This window comes from Odocoileus virginianus, chromosome 30, assembly GCF_023699985.2.
Source record: "Odocoileus virginianus isolate 20LAN1187 ecotype Illinois chromosome 30, Ovbor_1.2, whole genome shotgun sequence".
NCBI lineage: Eukaryota > Metazoa > Chordata > Mammalia > Artiodactyla > Cervidae > Odocoileus > Odocoileus virginianus.
The window spans coordinates 21902695-21927193 of record NC_069703.1 but is presented as its reverse complement, the minus strand read 5'-3'; the positions used below and the strand labels follow the sequence as shown (position 1 = coordinate 21927193).

Genomic DNA, 24499 nt, shown 5'->3' with positions numbered 1-24499 from the left:
CCCCAGTGATGCCCAATACTGCTCTGATAGGAGGCGACACAGGGCTGGGAGTAGAAGGAAGTCCCGACACACTCACCGGGTGACCTTGAGCACTCCAGCCGCACGTTCTGTGATAGTCTGTGGTCTTTGGTTCCCAGGATGACCTGGCTAGAGGGCCTGGGTGGAGGAGGGGCTTTGACCCCACGTGAATGGAAGGCTCCCATGATGTGCAAAGATGTCCCGGGTCTCCTCTGGTTTGGAGCCTGGCCCTGCCAGTGTGAACCAGACTGGAGGGCAGGTGGCCAAGAGGGCTGCCAGGCTGGTTTGGCAGCTCTAAGTGAATGAGTGGCGAGAAGGAAGAAGCCGGGGCCACTCTTCAGAGGCACCAGCAGGTGTCAGAACTGGGCCACGGAAGGCCCAGGGGCCTCCAGCCCTGCAAGGGAAGACAGAAGACTCCTCGATCTTCAGCCCACGTGTGCATCCCCAGGGAGACAGGTGAGGTCACTAGGTCTGGGGGCAGGGTTGGGGCCACTGGGCTTAATGGCAGGAGATGCAGAAGTGGATCGACTCTGTGTGGTTTGGAACCAGGAGGTCATGGTGGCACGGCACGAGACTCACTTATCCTTCCCTCTCTCCCTCCCTCCACCCACCCACCCTCCGTCCCATTTATCCATCCACCCACCCGTCCATTCAGGGTCACCAGAAACGGTTGCACAGATAGTTTGCTGGCTGAGGGGTCAATTTGCCAAGGCCAAACCAAAGGATTTGTTGTGCTCTCTAGCTCATGGCAAATAGATGGAGAAACAGTGGAGACAGGGGCAGACTTTATTTTTGGGGGCTCCAAGATTATTGTAGATGGTGACTCCAGCCATGAAATAAAAAGACACTTACTCCTTGGAAGAAAAGTTATGGCCAACCCAGACAGCATATTAAAAAGCAGAGACATTACTTTGCCAGCAAAGTTCCATCTGGTCAAGGCTATGGTTTTTCTAGTAGTCATGTATGGATGTGAGAGTTGGAGTATAAACAAAGCTAAGCGCCGAAGAATTGATGCTTTTGAACTGTGGTGTTGGAGAAGACTCTTGTGAGTCCCTTGGACTGCAGGGAGATCCAACCAGTCCATCCTAAAGGAGATCAGTCCTGGGTGTTCATTGGAAGGACTGATGTTGAAGCTGAAACTCCAATACTTTGGCCACCTGATGTGAAGAGCTGACTCATTTGAAAAGGCCCTGATGCTGGGAAAGATTGAAGGCAGGAGGAGAAGGGGACAACAGAGGAGGAGATGGTTGGATGGCATCACTGACTCAATGGACATGAGTTTGCGTGAACTCCGGGAGTTGGTGATGGACAGGGAGGCTTGGCGTGCTGCGGTTCATGGGGTCGCAAAGAGTTGGACATGCCTGAACAACTGAACTGAACTGAACTAGCTCCTCTTCCGGTCTTCAATCGGGCTGCAACATGGTGACTCTCTGGATTAGTGGCTGGGGGTTCAGGGTTGAGTGTCAAGGCCCTGGATGCAGAGTCTCCATGGGGCTTGCAGTGTTGAGGGAGCTTTTGCTGCAGGCAGGGTCAGTGAGAACACCAGCCCGGACCTAGAGAGATGGGGGCACTGGGTCCTGCCTCCCACTGGCCACCCTGCCCCGTAGCTCCCCGCCTTGTACTGTTGAACAAACTATGGCTGAAGGGGGTGGGTGGGAGACAGGGTCGGGGAGACAGTCAGGGAACCCGGGGTCTAGTTCTGGTTCCGAGAGGCTCAAAGGTGAACGAGGCAGATAGAGAACGGAGGTGGGTGGACATGTGGGTGCCAACGTGGCAGATATTACTGGCAAAGAGGTGGCCGTGAGACCATGGCTGGTCTTCTGATGCACTGTTTCCTCCCAGGTATCAAAGGGTTAATAATAAACCCAGCCCTCTCTCTGAGTGGTGATTGTGAGGAGCACTGAGATTCTTTGTGTGGCTCAAAGTGAGCCCTGGTGTCAGGACTAAGGCTCCCCGTGGGGAGACGGAGGTGGATAGGAGTGGGAGAAGAGGCATCTGGGGCCTTTGTCAGTGGCCTAGCCTTGACTTCTGGGGCTGGCCATGCACAGGCCAGGTGAGCTCAGATAAATCTCTTGCCCTGTCGGGCATCAGTTTCCTCATCTATAGAAAAAGGTTTGGACCAAGAATATCCACGGAGGCCCAGACCGTGGGAGGCCCTAGAGAATTCCCTTGTTGGTATCTGCAAAGTCTGGAAAACTCTCCAAATGCAGGCCGCCCCCCCACCACCTGCGTGCAGGTGTGCACCCTTCTGACAGTCATGAACTGGGCCCCTCTGGGCTGAATGCCATGCTGGAGCCAAAACCCAGCTCCTATCCTGGGAAGGTAGACGTGCTATTGGACAATTCTGGAGCCCAGTGTGTGTGAACGGCTGCCTCTGACTCAGCAGATTTTCCTGTCAGTCTTCAGTAGGGAATCCATATGTTGTCTGGATCTTGAAGGATGTGTAGGAGTTCCTCAGTCCAAACAGAGGGTTTCCCACAGGCCCCTGGGGGGCAGTGCTCTAGGGAGTCTAGGGTCTGCACCAAGGGCCCCAGCCTCCCGCCAGGCTGACATCCAAGGGAAGAGATCAGAATGGCAGTCAAGAGCCCAAGACTGCCATCCAGCCTTGAGTGGGGCCCAGACTTAAGAGCCCTCCCCTTCTTCATCTGATCAGCTTGCAAGGTGGGGCTGTCACCTGCAGTGTCCCTGAGAGTGGGATGTACCTGGGGAAGATGCTTCAGCCCTCAATGGGACAAGTCCACCTAGATGCCCTCACTAGCTGGGTTTGGGGAAACCTTGTTTCAGGGAGATTTCTCCTCTTTACTGGGAATCCTAGCTTCCAGCCTGTGTCCCAGTCACTCCCTTCTTGGAGTCACTGGAAGCAGCCTGGTCAAGTGGGAAGACACTGGGTTCTAGTCCTGGCTTCCTCTTGCCTGGCTGTGTGACCTTGAGTGAGACGCTTAACCTCTCTGGGCCTAGTTTTCCTGGTTCTCCAAACGAGGGGTTGCACTAGATCTGAGGTTCTAAACTGTGTTCCAGAAGAGCTGTAAGGTTCTTCAGGGGCCTGAGAAGGTAGGAAAAAGGGGGAAATCAAAGGTAGGCTTAAGGACCTGGGGCCCTGGAACCTGTGCCCACTTTACTTGGAGCAGTTCTGGTTTCAAGAGTTAAATATATCAGCGAGCAGAATGGTGTGGTGATCCTGCATTTGGCTCAGACATCCTAGATTCAAATCCCAACTTTTACTAGTGAGGACAGCTTGCTTCATCTTTCTGTGCCTCTGTTACCTAACCTTTAAAATAAGACACACAGCGAAACTTCCTCCTTGAGTTACTGTGGGAATTACCTGAGACAATATATGTAAAGTGCTCAGAACAGATCCTGGCACATAACAAGCATTCAATAAATGCCAACCAATATCATTGACTGCAGTCACTAAATTAAAAGACGCTTGTTCCTTGGAAGAAAAGCTATGACAAACCTAGACAGCATGTTCAAAAGCACAGACATCACTCTGCTGACAAAGGTCTGTCTAGTCAAAGCTATGGTTTTTCCAGTAGTCATGGATGTATGTGAGAGTTGGACCATGAAGAAGGCTGAACACCGAAGAACTGAAGCTTTCAAACTGTGGTGCTAGAGAAGACTTTTGAGAGTCCCTTGGACTGCAAGGAGATCAAACCAGTCAATCCTAAAGGAACCCTGAATATTCATTGGAAGGACTGATGATGAAGCTGAAGCTCCAATACTTTGGTCACCTGATGTGGAGAGCTGACTCATTGGAACAGACCCTGATGCTGGGAAAAATTGAAGGCAGGAGAAGGGGGTGGCAGAGGATAAGATGGTTGGATGGCATCACCAACTCAATGGACATGAGTATGAACAAACTCTGGGAGATAGTGAAGGACAGGGAGACCTGGCGTGCTGCGGTTCATGCAGCTGCAAAGAGTCGGATATGACTTAGTGACTGGACAACAATATCATTGAGGGGACTTCCCTGGTTGCTCAGTGGTAGAGATTCCACCTGCCAATGCAGGAGACATGGGTTCAAGCCCTGGGCGGGGAAGATCCCCTGGAGAAGGAAATGGCAACCCACTCCAGTATTCTTACCTGAGAAATTTCCATGGACAGAGGAACCTGACGTGCTACAGTCCTTGGGGTCTCAAAAGAGACAGACACAATTTAGCAGTTAAACAACATCATTGAGATTCCATGTAACAGTCTAGCTGCATCAAGAGTTTGGCTACAAAAACAAAAACCACTGGATGGGATGACCTAGAAGGTTTCTTCTTGCTTCAGCGTCAGAGCCACACCATGCCCACTCCCCCTACCACCCCAAGTCATCTTGCATTAGGGTTTTCCAGAGAAGCACAACTAATAGGATGGATAGGTATGTAGATAGATATTTATTGTCAAGGATTGGCTCATATGATTATAGAGACTTGGCAAGTCCAAAATCTTCAGGGCAGATAGTCAGGTTGGAGACCCAGGGGAGAGTGACTGTTCAAGTCTAAAAGCTGGCAGAATTCCTTCTTTCTTGGGAAGATCAGTCTCTGCCTTTCAAACCTTCAACTGATTGGATGAGGCCCACCCACATTATGGCCGGTAATGTTCTTTACTCACAATCTACTGAAAGTCGACAATTAATATAAACCATCACACACCTCCAGGCCAGGCCACAGAAATAAGCAAGGCCGGGAAGAGCTGTGAAGCCCGGTGGGCAGCTGGGCAGGTTTCTGCCAGCTGGGGAAGGAGCAGAGGCCTGCTGGGCATGCAGGCGTTTTATCACCAGGGTCAGGTGCACACCAAGGCTATGTGCTCATTTTCCGACCCGAGGCCAGGAGGAAAAGGCCATTTAGATCCCAACAATGTTGACTTCCTGTGTTCCCAAGAGGCAGGAAGCCACCCCAGGACAGAGTCTAGGCAGCCCAGCGAGGCAGGAGTCAGCCAAGTGCTGGGGTTGGGGTGCTCCACCCCACAGGTGACCTACAGACCCCTCCCTGCTCCGAGGCTTCTGGCTCTATCTCAGCCCACCGGCCTGGCTCTCTTGTGAAGGGACAGTGTTGACACCCACTGGCCAAGGTGGGGCTCCTGGGCTCCATGGAGCTTTGGTTTGACAGGGTCCCTCCCCAGGGATCCTCATCTTGCATGCTCCCTGGCCTTCTGTGGGTGTGCTCATGTGGGGTTGATCCTGAGATGTGTGTTGTCTAGGGAGGTCTTGGGTATCTGAGGGATGCTAGAGGGGGAGGTTGGAGTTCTCCTGCCTTCGTTTCCCTGGAACAGGGGTCAGAGATGCAGGGGACTTTGGTGGTAAATCAGGCAAGTGAGTGTGGACAGAAGGCCATGATGGAGGCCCCAAGGATCCAGAGAGAGTTGCTCTGTTGCACAGCACTCCAGCTGAGAGAAGCCTTTGTATTTTAAACACTGAGCCAGTTAATGAAGACCAGGGCCCAGGCCCAATCTGCCCTGCAGGCTGCTAGTTGGCTGCCTTATTTTCTGAGTAGGAGTCTGAGACTCAGAGATGGGAGTGACTTGCTTTGGGTCACACAGCTGTAATAGCAGTCAGGACTAGAACCCAGTTCTCCTGACTCAGGGTTTTTCTGTATAATATCACAATGGTGATGGAGATGCTGCTGGTACAACTGACCCTTATACAGAACATCCTCTGGGCTGGCCAGGTATATTAACTTCTTTAATTCTCACAACAACTCTGTGAGGTCGATGCTATTATTACCCCCATTTTAGAAATGAGGAGATGAAGGCTCAGAGTGGTTAAGCAACTTGTCCCAGATCACAGAGCTGGTGCATGACGAGCATCTGAACTGAGAGTCAGTCTACATGCAGCCAGGTAGGAAAGTGGGTAGATAGAAAGCAGGACCCATGGGGGATTAGGGGAGGATAAATCAACTCCTTTAGTGCTCCCACCCTTTGCCAGGCTTGATGTAGGTGGTGTTTGCCCTGAAGCACTTAGGAAGACTGGCTATGGTCCCCACCTGCCTTCTCCCCAGCAGGGGGTGGAGCTGAAGTGTGAAGTTCCATACCTCACTTGTGTGTTTTCTGTTGCTTCAGAATGTCAGCCTGGTCCCAAGGGTTTAGGCTGCAGAAAATCCTTCCAGTTTGAAATTTACTCCACATTTACTGAGTTTCATCTATGCCAGACCCAGTACTAGGGGAAGGGGCAGGACACAGAGCTACAGAGTTGAACAGGACCTGCCTTTCTGTCTTAAAACAGTTGAATGTGGGGGAGAACGAATAATAAAGGGACACTTAGAACCCCAAGGTGATAAGAGTTTTGTTGTGGGTTGAGGATTCTTGGAGCACAGAGGAGAGAGAGACCATCTTTGAATGCTTTATTATCCAGGGTGAGCATTTTGAACTGGGCCTTGAAGGATGTATAAGAGTTCACTATTCCAGACATAAGCCCTGTAGACTCAGAGTCTGTGGAGTTTGGTGTGGCAGGGACAGATCTCTTTATGGGCAGTGGCAGGAGGTGGAGGCAAGACGTAGGCCTAATAGGTGTGTTGAGCTGGACAGAGGGTTCTAAGCAGGGGTGTGATATGATCAGTTTGTTCCTTGGAATGGACTGTGACTGTGGATTGAAGGGAGACAAGGCTGGTGGGGAGATGTGGCCCAGGGAAAGATAATTGGTCTGAACTGGTACAGTGGTAGAAGAGAAAGGTTGAGACTCAGCAGCCTCTTTGGATGACTAACTGCTTGGTAAGGTAATGAAAGGGAAGAAGGAATTACAGAGAGGAATATATAGATACTCAGGGAGCAAGGAAAGACCCAAAGGATGACCTCTAGTATTAGTTCTCAGCATCAGCCTTTGGCCTCTTGCTTTCTGAAGGATCGTGTGCTCTGGTATCTGTATTAGTTAGCTGTAGCTGCGTAACAAATTACCCCAAATCTTAGCAGTTTACATCAAATACAAAATTATTCTCTCACATAGATTCTGTGGGTCAGGGATTCATGAGTGGGGCCTCAGCCACATACCTTGGTGGTTTGGACTTGGGGTGTCTCATCAAGTTACTGTCAAGATAGGTGGGGCTGTAGTCATCAGAGGGCCTGAGGGAGTAAAGATCCACTTCCAAGGTGGTTCAGTTGTCTGCCAGTCAACTTGGTGCTGGCTGGCAGCAGGAGGCCCAGTTGTTCCCCACATGGCCCCCGCATTGAGCTGCCTGAGTGTCCCCATGACACAGTAACTGGCTTCCCCGCGAGTGAGCAATCCAGGAGACAAAAGCTGATAACTTAGCCTCAGAAGTTACACACTATCTTTTCTATAAAATACGATTGGTCTATAAACCAGTTCATCGTGTGACGGGACTGCAGAAGGATGTGCTTACTGGGAGGTTATTCACACTGGGGCCACCTTGGAGGCTGCCTGCCCCAGTTTCCCTTTCTATGACCCATTTGGACGCCTCATTGATCTGAGAAGTGAGAAGCCAGATGATCAGCATATTTCAAATTACAGCAGGAGGGATGCAAGTTAGAGAGTAGGAATACTGCCCTATGGGAGAATACCGGAGACAGGTGACCAAGATTGTAAAGGAGTCTTCCCTGGAGGGGGCTCAGGGCAAGCGGATTTCCTTGGGGTTGGGAGCAGGTGCTTCTTAAGGCATAAAAATTCACCTGTGGGGGCTTGACCATGCTGGGGCTGCCTGGAACCTGCCACTTGAATTCCACTTGCCAAGCTTTTGTCTTTTGAGCTGGGGGCTGGGGAGGTATTTCTTTGCTCCCCACTGTAGAGCTTTCAAGGACGAGCTCTTTGCATTCCAGCACGTAGGGAGCACTCAGCACATTGTGCTGCAATTGCCCAACGATTTCCCCATCTGCCCTCCATTCAAGGGCATTTGCTGAGTGTCTGCCCACTGTGTGACAGGCAGGGCTGTCCTGTATAGTCATGCAGGCCACTCAGTGCCAATGGCGCCTGCCCAAGAGAGTCTTGGAATTGGTCTGTGCTTCGTTCACCAAGCCACGCATCCAGGTACAGGGCTGGGTCCACCTGGATGAAGGACATCTTTGTGCCATTCCCACAAAGACAATGTAGTCAGTGTCCTGGGGGCTGGTCTGCCCAGAGGGTGGGACTTTTTCTAAAAGATGTTGTTTGGCACCATGTGCTTGTAACACACACTGATCTAGCTGCTGGGGATACAGTCTGAACAAGACAGACATGTTCCCTGCCCTCATCAGTCTAGTGTGGGGAGATGTACTATATAAAGATAAGCAGGAATTTCCCAAGAAGACTTCAGATTGTAAGCTGTGCTAAGAGGATTTTTATCAGGGTGCTGCTAAGAAAGAATCATGGGGAGCCTACTGTAATTTGAGTGGTCATGGAAAGACTCTTTGGAAGAGATAGCTTTCAGTGGATTCTAGAAGTAGAAGACGGATGTGGATCGGTGAACAGTGGAGAGCTGGGGTGAGGGAGAGCCTTCCAGGCAGTGAGAACAGCAAGTGCAAAGGCCCTGAGGTAGGAAAGAGCTTGATGCACGCTGTGAATGTCAGGAGTATGAAGTCCGATGCTGGAAGAAGACAGAGGCCTGGCTCTTACTGTGCTCCCAGTGTGTAGACTGGGCTTGGGAGGCCTGGGGTGGACCCTAATGGATGCCTTTAAAATTTTTAATTTAATTAATTATTTTTGGCTGTTCTGGGTCTTCACTGCTGCACAGGCTTTTCTCTAATTGTGGCGATCAGAGGCTATTCTTGGTTGCGGTGCGCAGGCTTCTCATTGCAGTGGCTTCTCTTGTTGTGGAGCACAGGCTCTAGGGCATTTGGGCTTCAGTAGTTGTGGCACACGGGCTTAGTTGCCTGAGGCATGTGTGGTCTTTCCGGATCATGGATTGAACCTGTGTCTCCTGCATTGGCAGGCGAATTCTTTACCGCTGAGCTATCAGGGTAGCCCTTGAGTTCATGCTCAGTCGCTCGGTCTTGTCTGACCCTTTGTGACAACAGGGACTACAGTCCTCCAGGCTCCTCTGTCCATGGGATTCTCCAGGCAAGAATACTGGAGTGGGTTGCCATTTCCTTTTCCAGGGGAATCCTCTCAACCCAGGGATTGAACCCGCATCTCTTGTGTCTCCTGCAGAGGCAGGCAGATTCTTTATCAGTGAGCCACCTGGGAAAGCCTGGGGAGGGAAGCCCTACGGAATGCCTTTTTGATTGACTATAAGACGCTGTAGGGAGGGTTATGGCTCAGGAGAAGACTAAGTGTTGGGTGGGGGTGATTAAATAGGTGTGTGTGTGTTAGTTGCTCAGTCATATCTGACTCTTGGACTGTAGACCCAGGACCCCATGGACTGTAGCCCGCCAGGCTCCTCTGTGTGGAATTTCCCAGTCATAAATACTAGAGTAGATTGCCATTTCCTTCTCCAGGAGATCTCCCCGACCCAGGAATCGAACCCAGGTCTCCTGCATTGCAGGTAGACGTTTTACCATGTGAGTCACCAGGGAAGCCCTATTAAATGGGGGTGCACATAAATTCCTGGGGAGATCTTCAGTCAGGTCAATGCAGCAAACATTTATTAAGCCTCTACTCTGCACTAGGCACCACTTGTCACATATGTGTGTGTGTGTGTGTGTGTAGGTGTGTGTTTAAGAGAGAGAGGGAGACAGAGAGGAAGACAGAGAGAGCAAGGAGGTCCCTTTCTTGAAGGAGCCAACAAGTGTAGGAAGCAAGATGGTCAGGAGAAGTGCACTCTGCGGTGATGCCTTCAAGGAGGAGGGCACAGTGTGTGCAGAGGCCTCCAGAGGAGGGCCCAGGACTTGTTCTTGTTGTAGTTGCTCAGACGCTAAGTTGTATCTGACTTGGCGATCCCATGGACTGTAGCATGCCAGGCTTCCCTGTCCTTCACTATCTCCTGGAGTTTGCTCAAATTCATGTCCGTTGAATTATTCTTGAAGACCTGGCATTTGACTAGCAGAGGAAGAGGAGAGCTCCTTGGGTCAGGAGGCACTGGCCCAGTGGGCGCCTGGCTGGCTGGAAGGGCCTTCAAAGCTCAGGCCACATGGCCTGAGGCCTTCTCAATTCCACATTCCAAGGCCAGAAAAGGAGGCCCGGGGATGGGAGTGAGAGGTCACTCTGGTGTCAGAGTGGACTCACCCTCTGGAGGGAGTTGCCACCTGAGGTGGTGAGGGTGGGACACTGAGAGAGAAGCGGAAAGGCTAGAAGGATGGGTGTGACTTGACTTGGGTGGCCGGGGGTGGAGAAGTCCCCGAGCTGGACTGTGTGACTGGTGGGGTCAGGAAAGCTTTACTCAGCACTGGCTGAGCCACAGGCCTGAGCTGTGGCCAGAACTGGGTTCTGGGAGAACAAGGTCCGGCCAAGGTCACATCGCAGACTCCGCCCCGTGTCCTCCAGCTTCCACCCCCAACCCCTACCACCGCAGACAAACCAGAAGCTTTCATGTGGGGAGCCATGGAGGCTTTACTGACAGCTCTGGGCCTTCCTGTGTGCCTCGGTCTCCCCTCTGCACTTGGCTGGGGATCTGTTTGGCTTGAGGTTGGAAATGGGTGGGTAACTATTCGGGCTTCTTTGGAGGCTCAGCGGTGAAGAATCCGCCTGCCAATACAGGAGACCTGGGTTTGATCCCTGGATCGGGAAGATACCCTGGAGAAGGAAATGGCAACCCATTCCAGTGTTCTTGCCTAGGAAATTTCATGGATAGAGGAGCCTGGCAGGCTGCAGTCCATGAGGTTGCAAAGAGTCAGATGCGACTTAGTGACTAAACAACAACAACAACAGAACTGTAGATCCAGGAGGAAAGGCAGCTGACCGAGGCCAGGGCTGTGAGGCTCTGGGGTCACGGTCCATAGCCCACCTGCCTTTGCAGGCCTAAGTGCGTGCCGCAGCTCAGCTCAGGAGACCCCTCACCCCGTCTCTGGGACCTGGTGGGAGGGGACTACCAAATCCTGGGTGGAGGGCCCTGGGGGTAGGGCGGGCAGGGCTGGGACATTCCAGGCTGAGGGAACCCCACAGGAAATTTGATTCCAACTTCTGGTAGTGGGAGGGCAGAGCAAGTCCTGTGTGTGTGTGTGTGTGTGCGCGCGCGCCCGCGCGCATGTGTGTGTGTGTGTGTGTGTTTCAACTCATGTGTGTTTTCTCATGAAGTTTGTGAGTTTGTGTCCACAGTCTGTGTTAGCCTGTACTCTGAAGGTCTCCCCTGAAATTGTGTGTGGCTTGCCAGTGGGTGTGTGAGGCTGGCTGTGTGTGCTGCGCGTGTAAGTGGTTATTGGTGTGTGTGGGTGTCAATGTGTATGTGTGCGTGCACAAGCCCTCTCCTGGACCGGCGAATTGGGTCCGTGTGTCTCTCTTTGCCGGAATGAGAGTGATGTGGTTCTGGGGTGCCGCCTGCTGCCTCGTGTGTAAGGGGAGACGGTCCTCTTATTCCCGGCTCGGCTGGCTAGGGGCCTGGGTCCAGACTGGGTCGGCCAGGACCTAGCCACGGAGTGGGTCCCCTCCTCTCCCGCTGCTCCTCCTAGCTTCCCGCGCCGCCCGAGGGGCTCTGGGCGACTGGGGCCTCGGCGCCTCCCGGGCGTTCCCGCCCCGCAGGCCCCGGGGAGCCGCAGCAGCCCCCCGCCCCTCCTCTCTCCGTCCCTCCTTCCCTCCGTCCCTCCTTCCCTCCTGAGCGCGGGTTGCGGGCGGGGGTGGGAGGAGATTTCGCCGGAGTTTCCATTTCATACCTCGCGGCTAAACTTTCTTTCTGTGTCTCGCCCTCTTGCAGTCTGCAGCTTCTCCTGTCATCGGAAATGCCAGGCCAAGGTAAGGGGCTGCGGGCCGCCCGGTCCCGCGGGGGACTGGAGGGCCGGACGGGCTTGGGGTCCCGGGACTGGAGCGGGGGCTCCGGCGGGCCGGGGGGCGGTGCCCCGATCGTCCCCTCCTTCTCTCTTTGTTTATGCAAAGCTCCTGGGCCCCGGAGCGGACTCAGGTCAAGGTGAAGGCGAGGACTGGGGCGCGCGGGGGGGGGGGGGGGGGGGGGGGGGGGCTGCGAGCGGGGGATGGGGGCGCGGTGCGCAGGCTCGGCGGCTGCTGCGGGTGGCTGACGGAGACCGAGCTCTGAGGGCAGGGCCTTTGAAGGTATTTCCCCTTAGTTCTCCAGGGGGTGGGGGTATGGAGGGGCAGAGGGATGCTTTACAATTACGCCGTGGGCCGCGCGCGGAGCTCTAGCCGGCCGGATTTGGCGGGATGGGGGTCACAGCCACAGGACCCCGAAGGCAGGAGCATGGGATAGGTAGGGGGTGGAGGGGTGCGGTGGAAAAAGGTCAGAACTCAGTGTCGCGACCTCTGGGCCTGGAACCTCTTCAGCGACCATCCTGCTCTTTATTGGCCGGGTCTCATCCTCGGTTTCCTCATCAGTGTTTCCTGGCTGGTCTTGAGGGAGAGGAAAACCAGAGGCAGGAAGACCAGAGGGTTTGCTGGGTCCTGATTGGCCGAGCTGGCTGATCCCTGGGTTGGCTGTATCCTCTCAGGCCCTGGCAGAAGAGTGATGGATCACCAGTGGCAGCCTTTTGGAGTTATGGGGGTGGGGGTAACACCAGGTTGGATTATGATGGATTACTTGGGAAGGAAATTGTTCTGTCAGATGCGCTCAGCTTTCTGGAGCTGGAAATGCCCTGCCTTAACTTTCATAGGCAGTCCAGTCTGCCTGCCTTCCTCCAGTATTGTTAATATCTTCCCTGCCCTCTAACTGCCCCCTTTGCCATTCACCCTCGATCTTTCAGGAAGGAGTTCAGGGAATGGAAAGAGGAGGAAGGATGCTTCAAAAAGGAACTTTGAGCAGTGGAAACCCAGCAGAGCATCTTCTGCTCTGCTTCTTATTAGCTGGGTAAACTTCTCTGAGCCTCTGTTTCATTCTTGAGGATGTGGGAATAAGAAAAGTCTATTACGAGGACGAGATGGGATAATATGTGCGAGGCCCAGTGCAGTTCCTGAGACACAACAGCTGCTCAAAACATAGCAGGTAATTGATGATTATCAGTCGGTAGCTCTGAGGGCCAAGGGTTACCTTGTAGAAAGGTGGCACTTGTAGACCTTGTGGACCCAGCAGGTCTTAGAGGGGACCCACTTCCTCCTGAGTGTCTTTGCTCAGGCCTTGCTGAGGGCTGTGTCCTCCTCATCTGGAAACTCCAGGCTGGGGGCTCTCCCAGCACAAGTGTCAAAGGCCTGGCTTGTCCTTGCCATCTGGATGGTTTCTGCCTCTTCTGTTGTCTTCTGCTTTTCTGACCCCCTCAGCCTTTTCTTCTCCAGTTGGGGAGTGAGTTTCTGCTTTTCCTTCCATCCCCTTCCTTGTTCTCTTCATTCAGAGCAGAGTTTTTCCACTCTTAATCCCAGAACTTTCTGGTGTTCTAGCTCCTCCCCAATATGCCCCCTCCTTCCTGCACTTGTTTCTCTCAATGACAGTGGACATTTACAGTGCTATAGGCCTTAGAAAGCACTTCAATGAATTATCAATTCTATTCTTTGGATTCTATCAGAGGATAAACAACAGGCTGAAAGATCCTTTGGTTTTACAAATAAGGAAACTGAGGCACCCAAAGGTTGGATGAGTTTCCCAAGGTCTCTCAGTATAAAGCCTCACCCACCTCTGTCCCTGGACCCTTGTACTTCCTTCTAAACGTCCCCTCCTTGCCTATGGGCAGACATTCCTTGGTCCTTAGCTGCCCCTCCCCCTTTGCCGTCTCTCTCTTGCTGTCGCGGATGCAGTCAGAGAGAAGGGGATGAATGCACAGTGAAGGGTCTGAGTCGGCTAATGGTGGTGGCTGGGGGGTGGTGGGGCAGTGTTCTGGAGAGGCTGAGAAGTGCGATAGAAGATGTTGTGCGGCTTGTTGTGCGGCTGCCTCCTGTGTGGAGGCAGAGGGATGACAAAGATGACTTCTGGGGGGTGGTGCTCAGTCTGCTTGGCACTTCTCATGTATGCTGGGAGTCAGAATATACCAGGCTGCAGCAGCCTTGCTCTGCCCAGCCAAAGAGGCCAACGCGGAGGGGAGAGGTGGACTGCCAGGGCAGCAGCCGGGCGGCCGGACAGATGGGCCTTTTTGTAGGATTTTCCTCTGTAGGAAATGGGACCCACCGGTGCTGTGAGCTCCACCCAGCTGGCAAGCCTCTCCCCTAAAACCACAGTTCTTACTACCGCCCTGCTGTTTCCTTTTGCTGGGAAAGGGTGATGTGAGCCCCAGAACACACAGCAGAGCTCTGTTACTCCAGCTTTTATAACCAGATCAACTTGGAGGTCCTCTTATCCATTCCCCTGCCTCTAGACAGGATTCATTAAATCAGTGTGTTTTGAGCTCTTTCCATGTGCCAGACACTGCTGTAGGTGAACAAGACCAAGAAAGCCTTTGCCCTCATGGGACTGACACTCGAACGTGGGTGACAGATGATAAATAGGCAACCAAGTTATGAAGGAAATGAGCTAGAGCGGAGGTTAGAGGATGATTAGGCTGAGTGGCCCAGGGAAGCTCCTCCAAGGGAGCGTTGTGTGAGATGAGACCCAAATGATGCTACATGATGATTTGAGAGATGGAAAGAGCCAGTACAAAGTTCCAGAGGTGAGCTGAGCTTGTCACACTTCAAAGAGGGCTGTGTAGAGTAGAGAGCGCTGGAGAGGGTTTTGAGCAGGAAAGACATAAGCCACACTTCTCTTGGAGAAGCCTATTCTCACCTTGAGCGGGCAAAAGGGCAGGAGCAGGGAGATGGGCCAAGAGGCGGCTGACGTTGCCCAAGTGAGAGTGGCTGGCAGTGTAGTCCCTGGTGCTTGCAGGAAAGACGGTGAGAAGGGACCAGCCCTGGGATGCATGGTGGGCCAGAGCCCAGAGCCTGGCCGGTAGAGGAGATGTTGGGTGTGAGAGGCAGAATGGGATGACTCCCAGGTTTTTGGCCGGAGTCACTGGGTGCACGTGGTTCCATTTACTGAGATAGATGAAGTGTATGAGAAACTTCCAGCGAAGAGGGTGCGGGATGTCTGCTTTGTTTGGTCTCTTGTTTCACAGTTCCTTTCCCACGCACCGGGGAATTCTTGCTGACGTCGATCCTCCTCTGTCCTCTCAAATTCAGCTCAGTCTGGCCACCCCTCTAGTAAGTGGCTGGCTCTGGATGCCTAAACATTCTTTCGCCCAGGCTGTTCCTGCAGCATGAACCCAGGACTCTGAGAGGTGCCCTGTTATTTATAGTCACAATACAATGTAACAAGTTACCCTCAAATTTAGTAGCTTAAAAGCAGCCAACACACAGTTTCTATGAGTCAGAAATTTGGGGGTGGCTTGGTGGGATTTGGTTCTAGCCTGGGATCTCTCCTGGGGTGGCAGTCAAGATGTCAGCTGGGGCTATCGTTGTCTGAAGGCCTGATGGAATGGACTGGAGGATCTGTTCCAGGATGGTTTACTCTTATGGCTAACAAGTTGGGGCAGGCTTTTGGCAGGAGATCTCAGTTTTTTGCCACACAGACATCTCTGTAGGACTGCTTGAGTATGCTTCCAACATGGTGGTAGCTGCCTCAGAGTGGGTGAATCAAGAACGCAAGGCAGAAGCCCCGAGTCTTTTATATCCTTGCCTTGGAAGACGAACACTGTTTCTGCAATATGCTGTTCACTAACACAACTCAATCGCATTGAGAGGAACTTCGCTGCTGGCTCAGACGATAAAGAATCCAACTGCAATGCAGGAGACTGGGGTTTGATCCTTGTGTTGAGAAGATCCCCTAGAAAAGGGAATGGCTAACTGCTCCAGTGTTCTTGCCTGGAGAATGCCATGGACAGAGGAACCTGGTGGGCTATAGTCCTTGGGATCACAAAGAGTCGGATACAACTGAGCAACTACCACTTTAGTCCCATTGAGTGTGGGAAGGGCCTTGGAGACAAGATCCATTGAGACCATTTGGAGCCTGACTTCCGCAGATTTCCAGGAAGAGAGGAAAACTGATCTGGCTTTTGGAAGGTCTCAAGAGTGGTGGGAAGGGCAGGACATAGGAATTAGACTTACGTGGATTTGAACTCTACTTCTGCTGCCTTCCAGCTGTGTCAGTTGGGTTATAGAGGATTAAGTTCCCATTGGCACATAGTAGGCATCTTCTCCTTTCTTGGAACCATAGGCAAAAATAGAAAAGAGCCCGGATATTCTGTGCCCCATTCTTTGCCACTTGGAGCTGCTTGAGAGGAAATGCTGGTAGAGGGGTTTTAGTGCTCAGCTCAGAGTAGATTGAGCTGTTTATTGCACTTAGAACTGTTGAGAGATATGTTGCGCCCTTAACTTCTAGAATAGTGTCTGTCTGGTAGTAGAGGTTCCATGAAGAAATAAAGGAGTGGAATAAAGGAATGTTGAGAAACAAGAAGTTCCTAAGTAGGGAGAGGCTGAGGGGGTGGATGAGAGCATAAAAGAAGGAGCAGAAAAACCATTTTAAAACCCCTTCAAAATGCTCTCCTACAGCTTGACACAAAGATGCTCCAAATAAAGAATTCCCTGGTGGTCCAGTGGTTAGGACTTGGTGTTTTCATGGCGATGGGCCTGGGTTTGATAATCTGATTGGGAACTAAGATCCTGCAAGCTGCATGGTGCAGCCAACAGAAGACAGAAAGAGAGAAAAAAGATGCTCCAAATAATAAATCTAGTCATTTACATTTTCTAGTTGGGATACAACTCAAATATCATCAACTGATAAATTTGTACATATTTATGAACCAGATCAAGAGCTAGAACATTTCTAGCACCCCAGAAGCAGTCCTTGTGCTCCCCTCCAATCAATATCCCCCAAAGGCAATTGCTAGTCTTACTTATAACCTCAGAGATTAGTTTTGCCTGTATATGAACTTCATATAAATTGAATTATGCAGTATGTTTACTTTTGTGTCTGGCTTATTTCATTCAGCATTATGTCCGGGAGGCTCATTTGTGTTCTAGTGAGTTGTGGTGGTTCATTCTTTTTTTATTGCTATGTTGTATTCCAGTAGGTGAATAAACCACAATTTATTTATCCATTCCAGTGTGTATTGCCTTTTGGGTTATTTCCAATTTGGAACTGTAATGAACAGACCTGCTATGAACATCTAATCACCTGTATCTACACTGAACTTTGTAATACCCAAAACATTTTCCCTCACCTTCTCAGTCCTAAGAGGTGGGCAGGGCTCATGGGAGCCCCGTTTTATAGATCTGTTGTTGAGACTCAGGGAGGGTCTTGGCTAAGGGCACCTTGATGCCAGTAGCTTTCTGGTACTGCCCTGGGAAAAATGGGTGGGAAGCAGGTGAAAAGAGAAGTGAGTTGAGAGTGAGCCAGAGAGACGGAGACAAATAGAGAGAAGGGGCTGATTCAGGCACTGGCATTTCATCGTGGTTCCTGGAAGCCCCACTATCTAGCTGCCTCTCCAAATCTCTTTTTAAAAAAAGCTAGTTCCATTAAAAAAAAGAATATTTATTTTTGGTTTTGCAGTGTCTTAGTTGGGGGTCTTAGTTTCAGCCTGGGGTTAGTTGCTCTGTGGCATGTGGAATCTTAGTTTCCAGACCAGGGATTGAACAAATTCCCTGGTCCTGCCTAGACCCCCCAGACTCCCTGCGTCCCCCCGCCCCTCCCCCCCACCCCCCTGCATAAATTTCTCCAACGGGAGCCAAGTGTGAGTTTCCCTTAGTCCCCACCCTTAAGTCTCATAGGGGTCCTCATCTTTCCCCATTGTTTCTCTCAGTTGAGGATTTAAAATGAATGGCCCAGGATTTGTCTTCCACTTTTATTTGAGCCCGTGCACAGTGTGTGTATACACAGTAGATTTTCTTCTGTTTTGCTTTTCTCTTCACTTGCCTGCTATAGGGTTCCACAGTCTCCAGATACATTTGTTCATTTATGTATTTATTTACTACTTTAAAGGAGATTTTACATTTTCGGTTGGTTTTGTTTTTGTCTGTCATTTTTAACATAGTTTGTCTTTTAAAAATTTATTTTTAAAATATCAGTGTACAATATACAGTGTTGTGTTAGTTTCTGCGGTGTAACAGCTGTGTGTATATGTATATCCCCTCCCTCTGAGCCTCTCTCCCACCCCCCCACTCTTCTAGGTCATCACAGAGCACCCAGCTGAGCTCCTCGTGCATACAGCAGCTTCCCACGAGCTATCTGTTTTACACGTGGTAGTGTATGTATTGACATACATATTCTCCCAATTCGTCCCACCCTCTCCTTCCCGCCAGGCTGGTTGGAGATTTACAGAAAAGTTGAAAGAACACAGAGTCCCTGTGCAGCCCACACCCAGGTTCCCCTAATCCGGATACAGTGTTTGAGAAAGCCTCTTTTCACTCCTGATTTGCCCCCTCGTTTTGAAATAGCAGTTCTCAAAGACAAGGGTGGCTCCTTCCAGCAAAATGCTGGTTGTCCATTCCGGGTCTGATAAGAGTTCCAAGAGCCAGGTAGCTGCCGAGCAGGCAAATTGCCGGGACCCACACACCTCAGCCTCGGGGCACTCCCTTCTCACCTTGCTTCCTTTACCTTCTCCTACCCTTGGGCTTCCTCAGGTGGCTCAGTGGTAAAGAATCTGCCTCCCAGTGCAGGAGACCCTGGTTTGATCCCTGGGTTGGGAAGATTCCCTGGAGAAGGAAATGGCAACCCACTCTAGTATTCTTGCCTGGGAAATCCCACAAACAGGAGTCTGGCGGGCGGCAGCCCATGGGGTTGTAAAGTCCTGGACACAACTGAGCAACTAAACAACAACCGTGATAACACGCTTTTCCCAGCCCCGGCTCTTCGTTCCGCTCTGCACCAGGGAGGCTGCAGCAATGACTTGGTCTCCTCCCCTGTACCAGAGGGGTTTAAATCCCATCCTTTAAGCTTGAAAGGAAAGGAAATCCCATAATTAACCCCCATCTTTCAGTCACATTATTCATTCACATTACATAGCACCTTTCCTGCTCTCTCATAAACACACCTGCAGCCTCCCTGCACGGTTGTTGGAGACTTGCTGTGTTTTCCTGCTACCGGGATAGCAGGGTAGCAGGAGGAGGTTCATGGCTCTAAGACCCATCGATTGCTCTGGGTGCAGTGAGTGTTTAAGTTCTTTGGACTCGGAGACAGACTGTTGAGTTTAAATGTCTTCTACATTAACAACTGGCTGTGTGACCCTGTCAAGGGTTTTAACCTCTCTGAGCTCCAGTTTCCTCGTCTGTAACATGGATTATAATAGGACCTGTCTTGTAGGGCTCTGTGATATCCCAACTAAAATGCCAAGCTCAAAATACGTGGTCGAAATGTTGCCAATATTTATTTTGTATTCTTCTTGTTGTCTTCTAACTCTGTTGTTGTTTTGTTGCTAAATCGTGTCTGACTCTTTGCGACCCCATGGACTGTAGGCAGCCCCCGTTCCCAGGTTCCTCTGTCCATGAGATTTCCCACGCAAGAATACTGGAGCGGGTTGCCATTTCCTTCTCCAGGGGATCTTCCTGGCCCTGAGATCAAACCTCATCTCATGCATTAGCAGGTGAATTCTTTACCATTGTGCCACCTGGGAAGCAGAGAGTGAATTCCCTGGTGGCCCAGTGATTAGAACTCTGGGCTTCCACTGCAGGGGCAGAAAAAAAAGGTGAGAAGAATTTGAGGGACCAGCCAAGGTTGCTGAAGGCCCTGGTGTCAGGCAAAACTAGATGCTGACATGTGTTTGGCTTCTTTTTTCCCTCTCCACTGTCAAGGAAGAATGAGGAAACAGATGTCAGCGAATATAATTTGTCTTTTGCTTGCTTGCTTGCCTCAGGGCACCGAGACCTGTAGTCATGGTTTCAGATCTTGTCTGTACTTTATAATCACTGGGGTGCTTTAAAGATAGTGCTGCCTGGGTCCTCCTCCCCAGGGAATCTGATTTAATTGGTTTGGGGCATGATCTGGGCATTGGGATTTTTGAAACTAGCCACCAGGGTTGGGAGTGTAAAATGGTGCCACCATTCTGGAAAGCCGTTGGCCATCCCCTAAAAAGCTAAACATGCATTTGCCTTATAACCCAGCAATTCCACTCCAAGATATTTACCCAAGAGAAATGAAAACACGTCCCTTGCATATAAATTCTTAGCAGCTTTATTCATAATAGTCCCAAACTGGAAAAACTCAATTAGTCAACAACAGCCGAAAGGACAAATTGTGACGTAAAGTTCCCATGGAATACTACTCGGTAATAAAAACGAATGAACTCTTGTTATGCACAGCATTGCTGATGAATCTCAAAAACACTGGGCTTAGTGAAAGAAGCGAGACACAAATGGAACAAATGGTTCCATTTTTATGAAATTCTTGACAAGGCAAAACTCTCATGACAAAAAGCAGAGTAGTACTTTTCTGGATCTGGGGGGTGGTGGGAAGATTGTTTCCAAAAGGGTGTGGGGGAACCTTTTCTTGGACGGTATATAGATGTCCTTTCTCTTGATTGTGGTGGTCGTGGTTACCCAGAGTATATATTTGTCAAATTCACTGAACTATATTCTTAAAAGGGATGCCTTTATTGTGTATAAATTATGTCAGTAAAGTTGGTTTAAATAAAAGTTTCTCAGCTGAGTCCACTTTGCAGCCAGTCTTGAGAATCGCTGGTCTGCAACTTTTGAAGACCCATCTCTGCCCTTGCTGTTTTGGTCAGCACCCAGCGCAGTGCCAAGTGTATAATAGCGCTTTCAGCAGTCAAGGACCTCTCCTAGTCATCTTCTTTTTTTTTTTTTTTTATAGCAACTTTATTGAGGTGTAATTCACATACAGTACAATTCATCCTTTTAGAATGTATAATTCAGTGGTATTTTATATATTCAATGTTGTGCAGCCATCACCACAGACAATATATCATCTTGAAAAGAAACTTCATATATTAAATTTTTTTTATTTTACTGAAGTATAGTTGATTTACAATGTTGTGTTGATTTCTGCTGTACTGCAAAGTGATTCAGTTATACATTTATATCCATCCTTTTTCATTTTCTTTTCCATTATGGTTTATCACAGGATATTGAGTATTGTTCCCTATGCCATACAGTGAGACCTTGTTGTTTATCTAGTCTGTATATGCGATTGTGTGAGCTAAGTCTCTCAGTCCTGTCCAACTCTTTGTGACCCCGTGGACTGCAGCCCACCAGGCTCCTCTGTCCATAGGATTCTCTAGGTAAGAATACTGGAGTGGGTTGCCATGGCCTCCTCTGGGGATCTTTCTAACTGAGGGATCGAACCCAGGTCTCCTGCATTGCAGGTGAATTCTTTACCATCTGAGCCATCCCTGAGCCATCAGGGAAGTCCGTGAATACTGGAGTGGGTAGTGTATCCCTTCTCCAGGGGATTTTCCAGACCCAGGAATCGAACTAGGGTTTCGTGCATTGCAGGTGGATTCTTTACCAGCTGAGCTTCCAGGGAAGCCTGTTCTATATATATAACAGTTTACACCTGCTAATCCCAAACTCCCAGCCCACCCCTCCCGAGCTCCCTCTCCCACCTGGCGACCACAAATCTGTTCTCTGTGTCTGTGAGTCTGTTTCTGTTTCATAGATAAATTCATTTGCGTCACATTTTAGATTCTACATTTGTGATGTTGTGTATTTGTCTTTCTGTCTGACATTTCATGTAGTAAGGTAGTTTCTAGGCCCATCCTTGTTGCTGCAAATAGCATCCCTTCATTCTTTTTATGTCTGAGTAGTATTCCATTATGTGTGCGTGTGTGTGTGTGTGTGTATGTGTGTACATACACTACGTCTTCTTTACCCATTCATCTGTTGAAGGACATTTAGGTTGTTTCCATGTCTTGACTACTGTGATAAGTGCCGCTGTTAACATAGGGGTGCATGTATCTTTTTGAATTAGAGTCTGAGTATGTAGTGGGATTGCTGAATCATATATGGCAACTCTTTTTAGCTTTCTGAGACACCTCCATACTGTTCTCCATAGTGGCTGTACCAACCTACGGTCCCACCCATAGTGTAGGAGAGTGCCTTTTCCCCCATACCCTCTCCAGCATTTGAGAGACCCCATGCATTCTAACTGTCCCTCAATCCCTCTCCTTCCCACACCTTGGCCCCAGCCCTAAGCAAACACTAGTCTGCTTTCTATCTCCACGTATTTGTCTATTCTGGAGATGTCATATAAATGGAACAGTAGAATGTATGTTCTTTAGGGCTGGCTTCTTTGACTTAACATAATGTTTTCAAGATACATCCTTTTTATGGCCTAATAATATTGCATTGTATGGGTATACCACATTTTGTTTATCCATTTATCAGTTGATGGACTTTTGGATTGTTTCCACCTTTTGGTTATTGTGAGTAATGCTGACATGAATATTCATGAACAAGTTTTCATGTGGGTATATGTTTTCTTTTTTTAAAAACTTATTTATTTTAATTGGAAGATAATTACAGTATTATGATGGCTTTTGCCATACATCAACATGAATCGGCCCTAGGTATACATGTGTCCCCCCCATCCTGAAGCCCCCTTCCACCTCCCTCCCCATCTCATCCCTCTAGGTTGTCACTGGACATATGTTTTCACTTCTCTTGGCTCTATCTATCTAGTTATCTCTACCTATGAGTGAAATTATGGAGTTCTGTTTTAACTCTACATTTAACTTCTTGAGGAACTGTCAGGCTGTTTTCCAAAGTAGCTAATGTTAGTTTTCTAGGTCTGCTGTAGGAAAGTATCACAAACTGACTTGAAACAACAGAATTTCTTGTTTCACAGTTCTGGAGGCTTTGAAGTCCAGAGTTGGACCATATGCCTCTGAAAACTGTAGGGAGAATCCTTCCTTGGGTCTTTGAGTGGGTTGTTGTCAATCTTTGATGTTGCTTGAGTTATAGATACTTCACTTTGATCTTTATCTTCACATGGTATTTTCTCAGTGTGTCTTCTTATCCTCTTTTCTTTGTGTATGTCTGTCTCTGTGTCCAAGTTTTTCAAGGACACCAGTCATATGGGATTAAGGCCCACCATAATGATGACATTTTAACTTGATGACCTCATTAAAGACCCTACTTCCAAATAAGGTCACATCTGAGGGATGAGGAATTAGGACTTCAACATACCTGTTTTGGAGCGGGGGTGCGACACAACTCAACTTACAACATAGCTGCACCATTTTATATTTGCACCAAAAATGTATGAGGATTCCGATTTCTCTACATCCTCAAGAATACTTATTTGACTTTTTAATTCTAGCCATCCTAGTAGATATGAAGTGATATCTCATTGTGGTTTTGATTTGATTTCCCTGATGATGAATGATGTTGAGTATTCTTTCATGTGCTTATTGGTCATGTATATATCATTTTTTGAGAAACGTCTTTTCAGATTCTTTGCCCATTTAAAAAATTAAATCATTTGCCTCTTTATTGTTGAGTTATAAGAGTTCTTTGTATGTTCAGGATACAAGTTCCTTATCAGATATATGATTTGAGATATTTTTTCCCCATCCTGTGGATTGTCTTTTTACTTTGTAGCACAGATGTTTTAAACTTTGATTTAGTCCAGTTTATCTTTTTTTTTTTTGGTTTGTTTGTCTGTGATTTTGGTATGATGTCAAATCCAAAGTGATATTTAGCCCTGTGTTTTCTTCTGAGTTTTATAATTTTGGCTGTTACCATTACATCTTTCATCCATTTTGAGTTAGTATTTATATATGGTGTGAAGTAAGGGTACAGTTTCATTCTTTTGCATGTGCCTATCCAGTGAAATACCATAGATGGAAGAGCCTGGTGGGCTACAGTCCATGGGGTCACAAAAACAGTTGGATACGACTTTGTGACTCAACAAAAACAACAACAACAGCAAACCCAGTTCTTCCAGAACCATTTGTTGAAAAGACTACTCTTTCCTCACTGAATGATCTTGGCAACATTGTCAAAAATCAGTTGACCATAGATGTTGAGGTTTTATTTCTGGAGTCTTAATTGTATTCCATTTAGAATGGAATGTCAGGACAGACAGGTATGTCTGTCCTTAACACCAGTACCATGCTGTTTTGATTACTACTGTTGTGTAGTAAGTTTTGAAATTGGAAAGTGTGTGTCTTCCAGTTTTGTTCTTCTTTTTCAAGATTGTTTTGGCTGTTTTGGGTCCCTTGAGCTTCCATTTGAATGTTAGGATCAACCTATATTTTCTACAAAGCAACCAGCTGGTATTCTAATAGGGACTAAATTAAATCTGTAGGTCAGTTTAGGGAGTACTGCCATCTTAACCGGAGAAGGCAATGGCAACCCACTCCAGTACTCTTGCCTGGAAAATCCCATGAACGGAGGGACCTCGTAGGCTGTAGTCCATGGGGTCGCCGGGAGTCGGACACGACTGAGCGACTTCACTTTCACTTTTCACTTTCGTGCATCAGAGAAGGAAATGGCAACCCACTCCAGTGTTCTTGCCTGGAGAATCCCAGGGACGGGGGAGCCTGGTGGGCTGTCGTCTATGGGGTCACACAGAGTCAGACACGACTGAAGTGACTTAGCAGCAGCAGCAGCAGCCAACTTAACAGTGTTGAGTCTTCTGATCTGTGAGCATGGGATATCTTTCCATTTGTTTATATCTTCTTTAAATTC

General features: G+C 49.2%; 1 protein-coding gene across 8 annotated transcripts in view; it reads left to right on the top strand.

Annotated features, from left to right (window-relative positions):
* The window catches only part of TNS1 (tensin 1), a 208245-nt gene that overhangs the window by 14422 nt on the left and 169324 nt on the right, over window positions 1-24499 (top strand). For all 8 annotated transcript variants that reach the window (XM_020879371.2, XM_070458624.1, XM_020879370.2 and 5 more), the window contains exon 3: window positions 11709-11746. In XM_020879371.2, the coding sequence (XP_020735030.2) occupies window positions 11709-11746 (38 nt within the window). The remainder of the gene's footprint in view (window positions 1-11708; window positions 11747-24499) is intronic.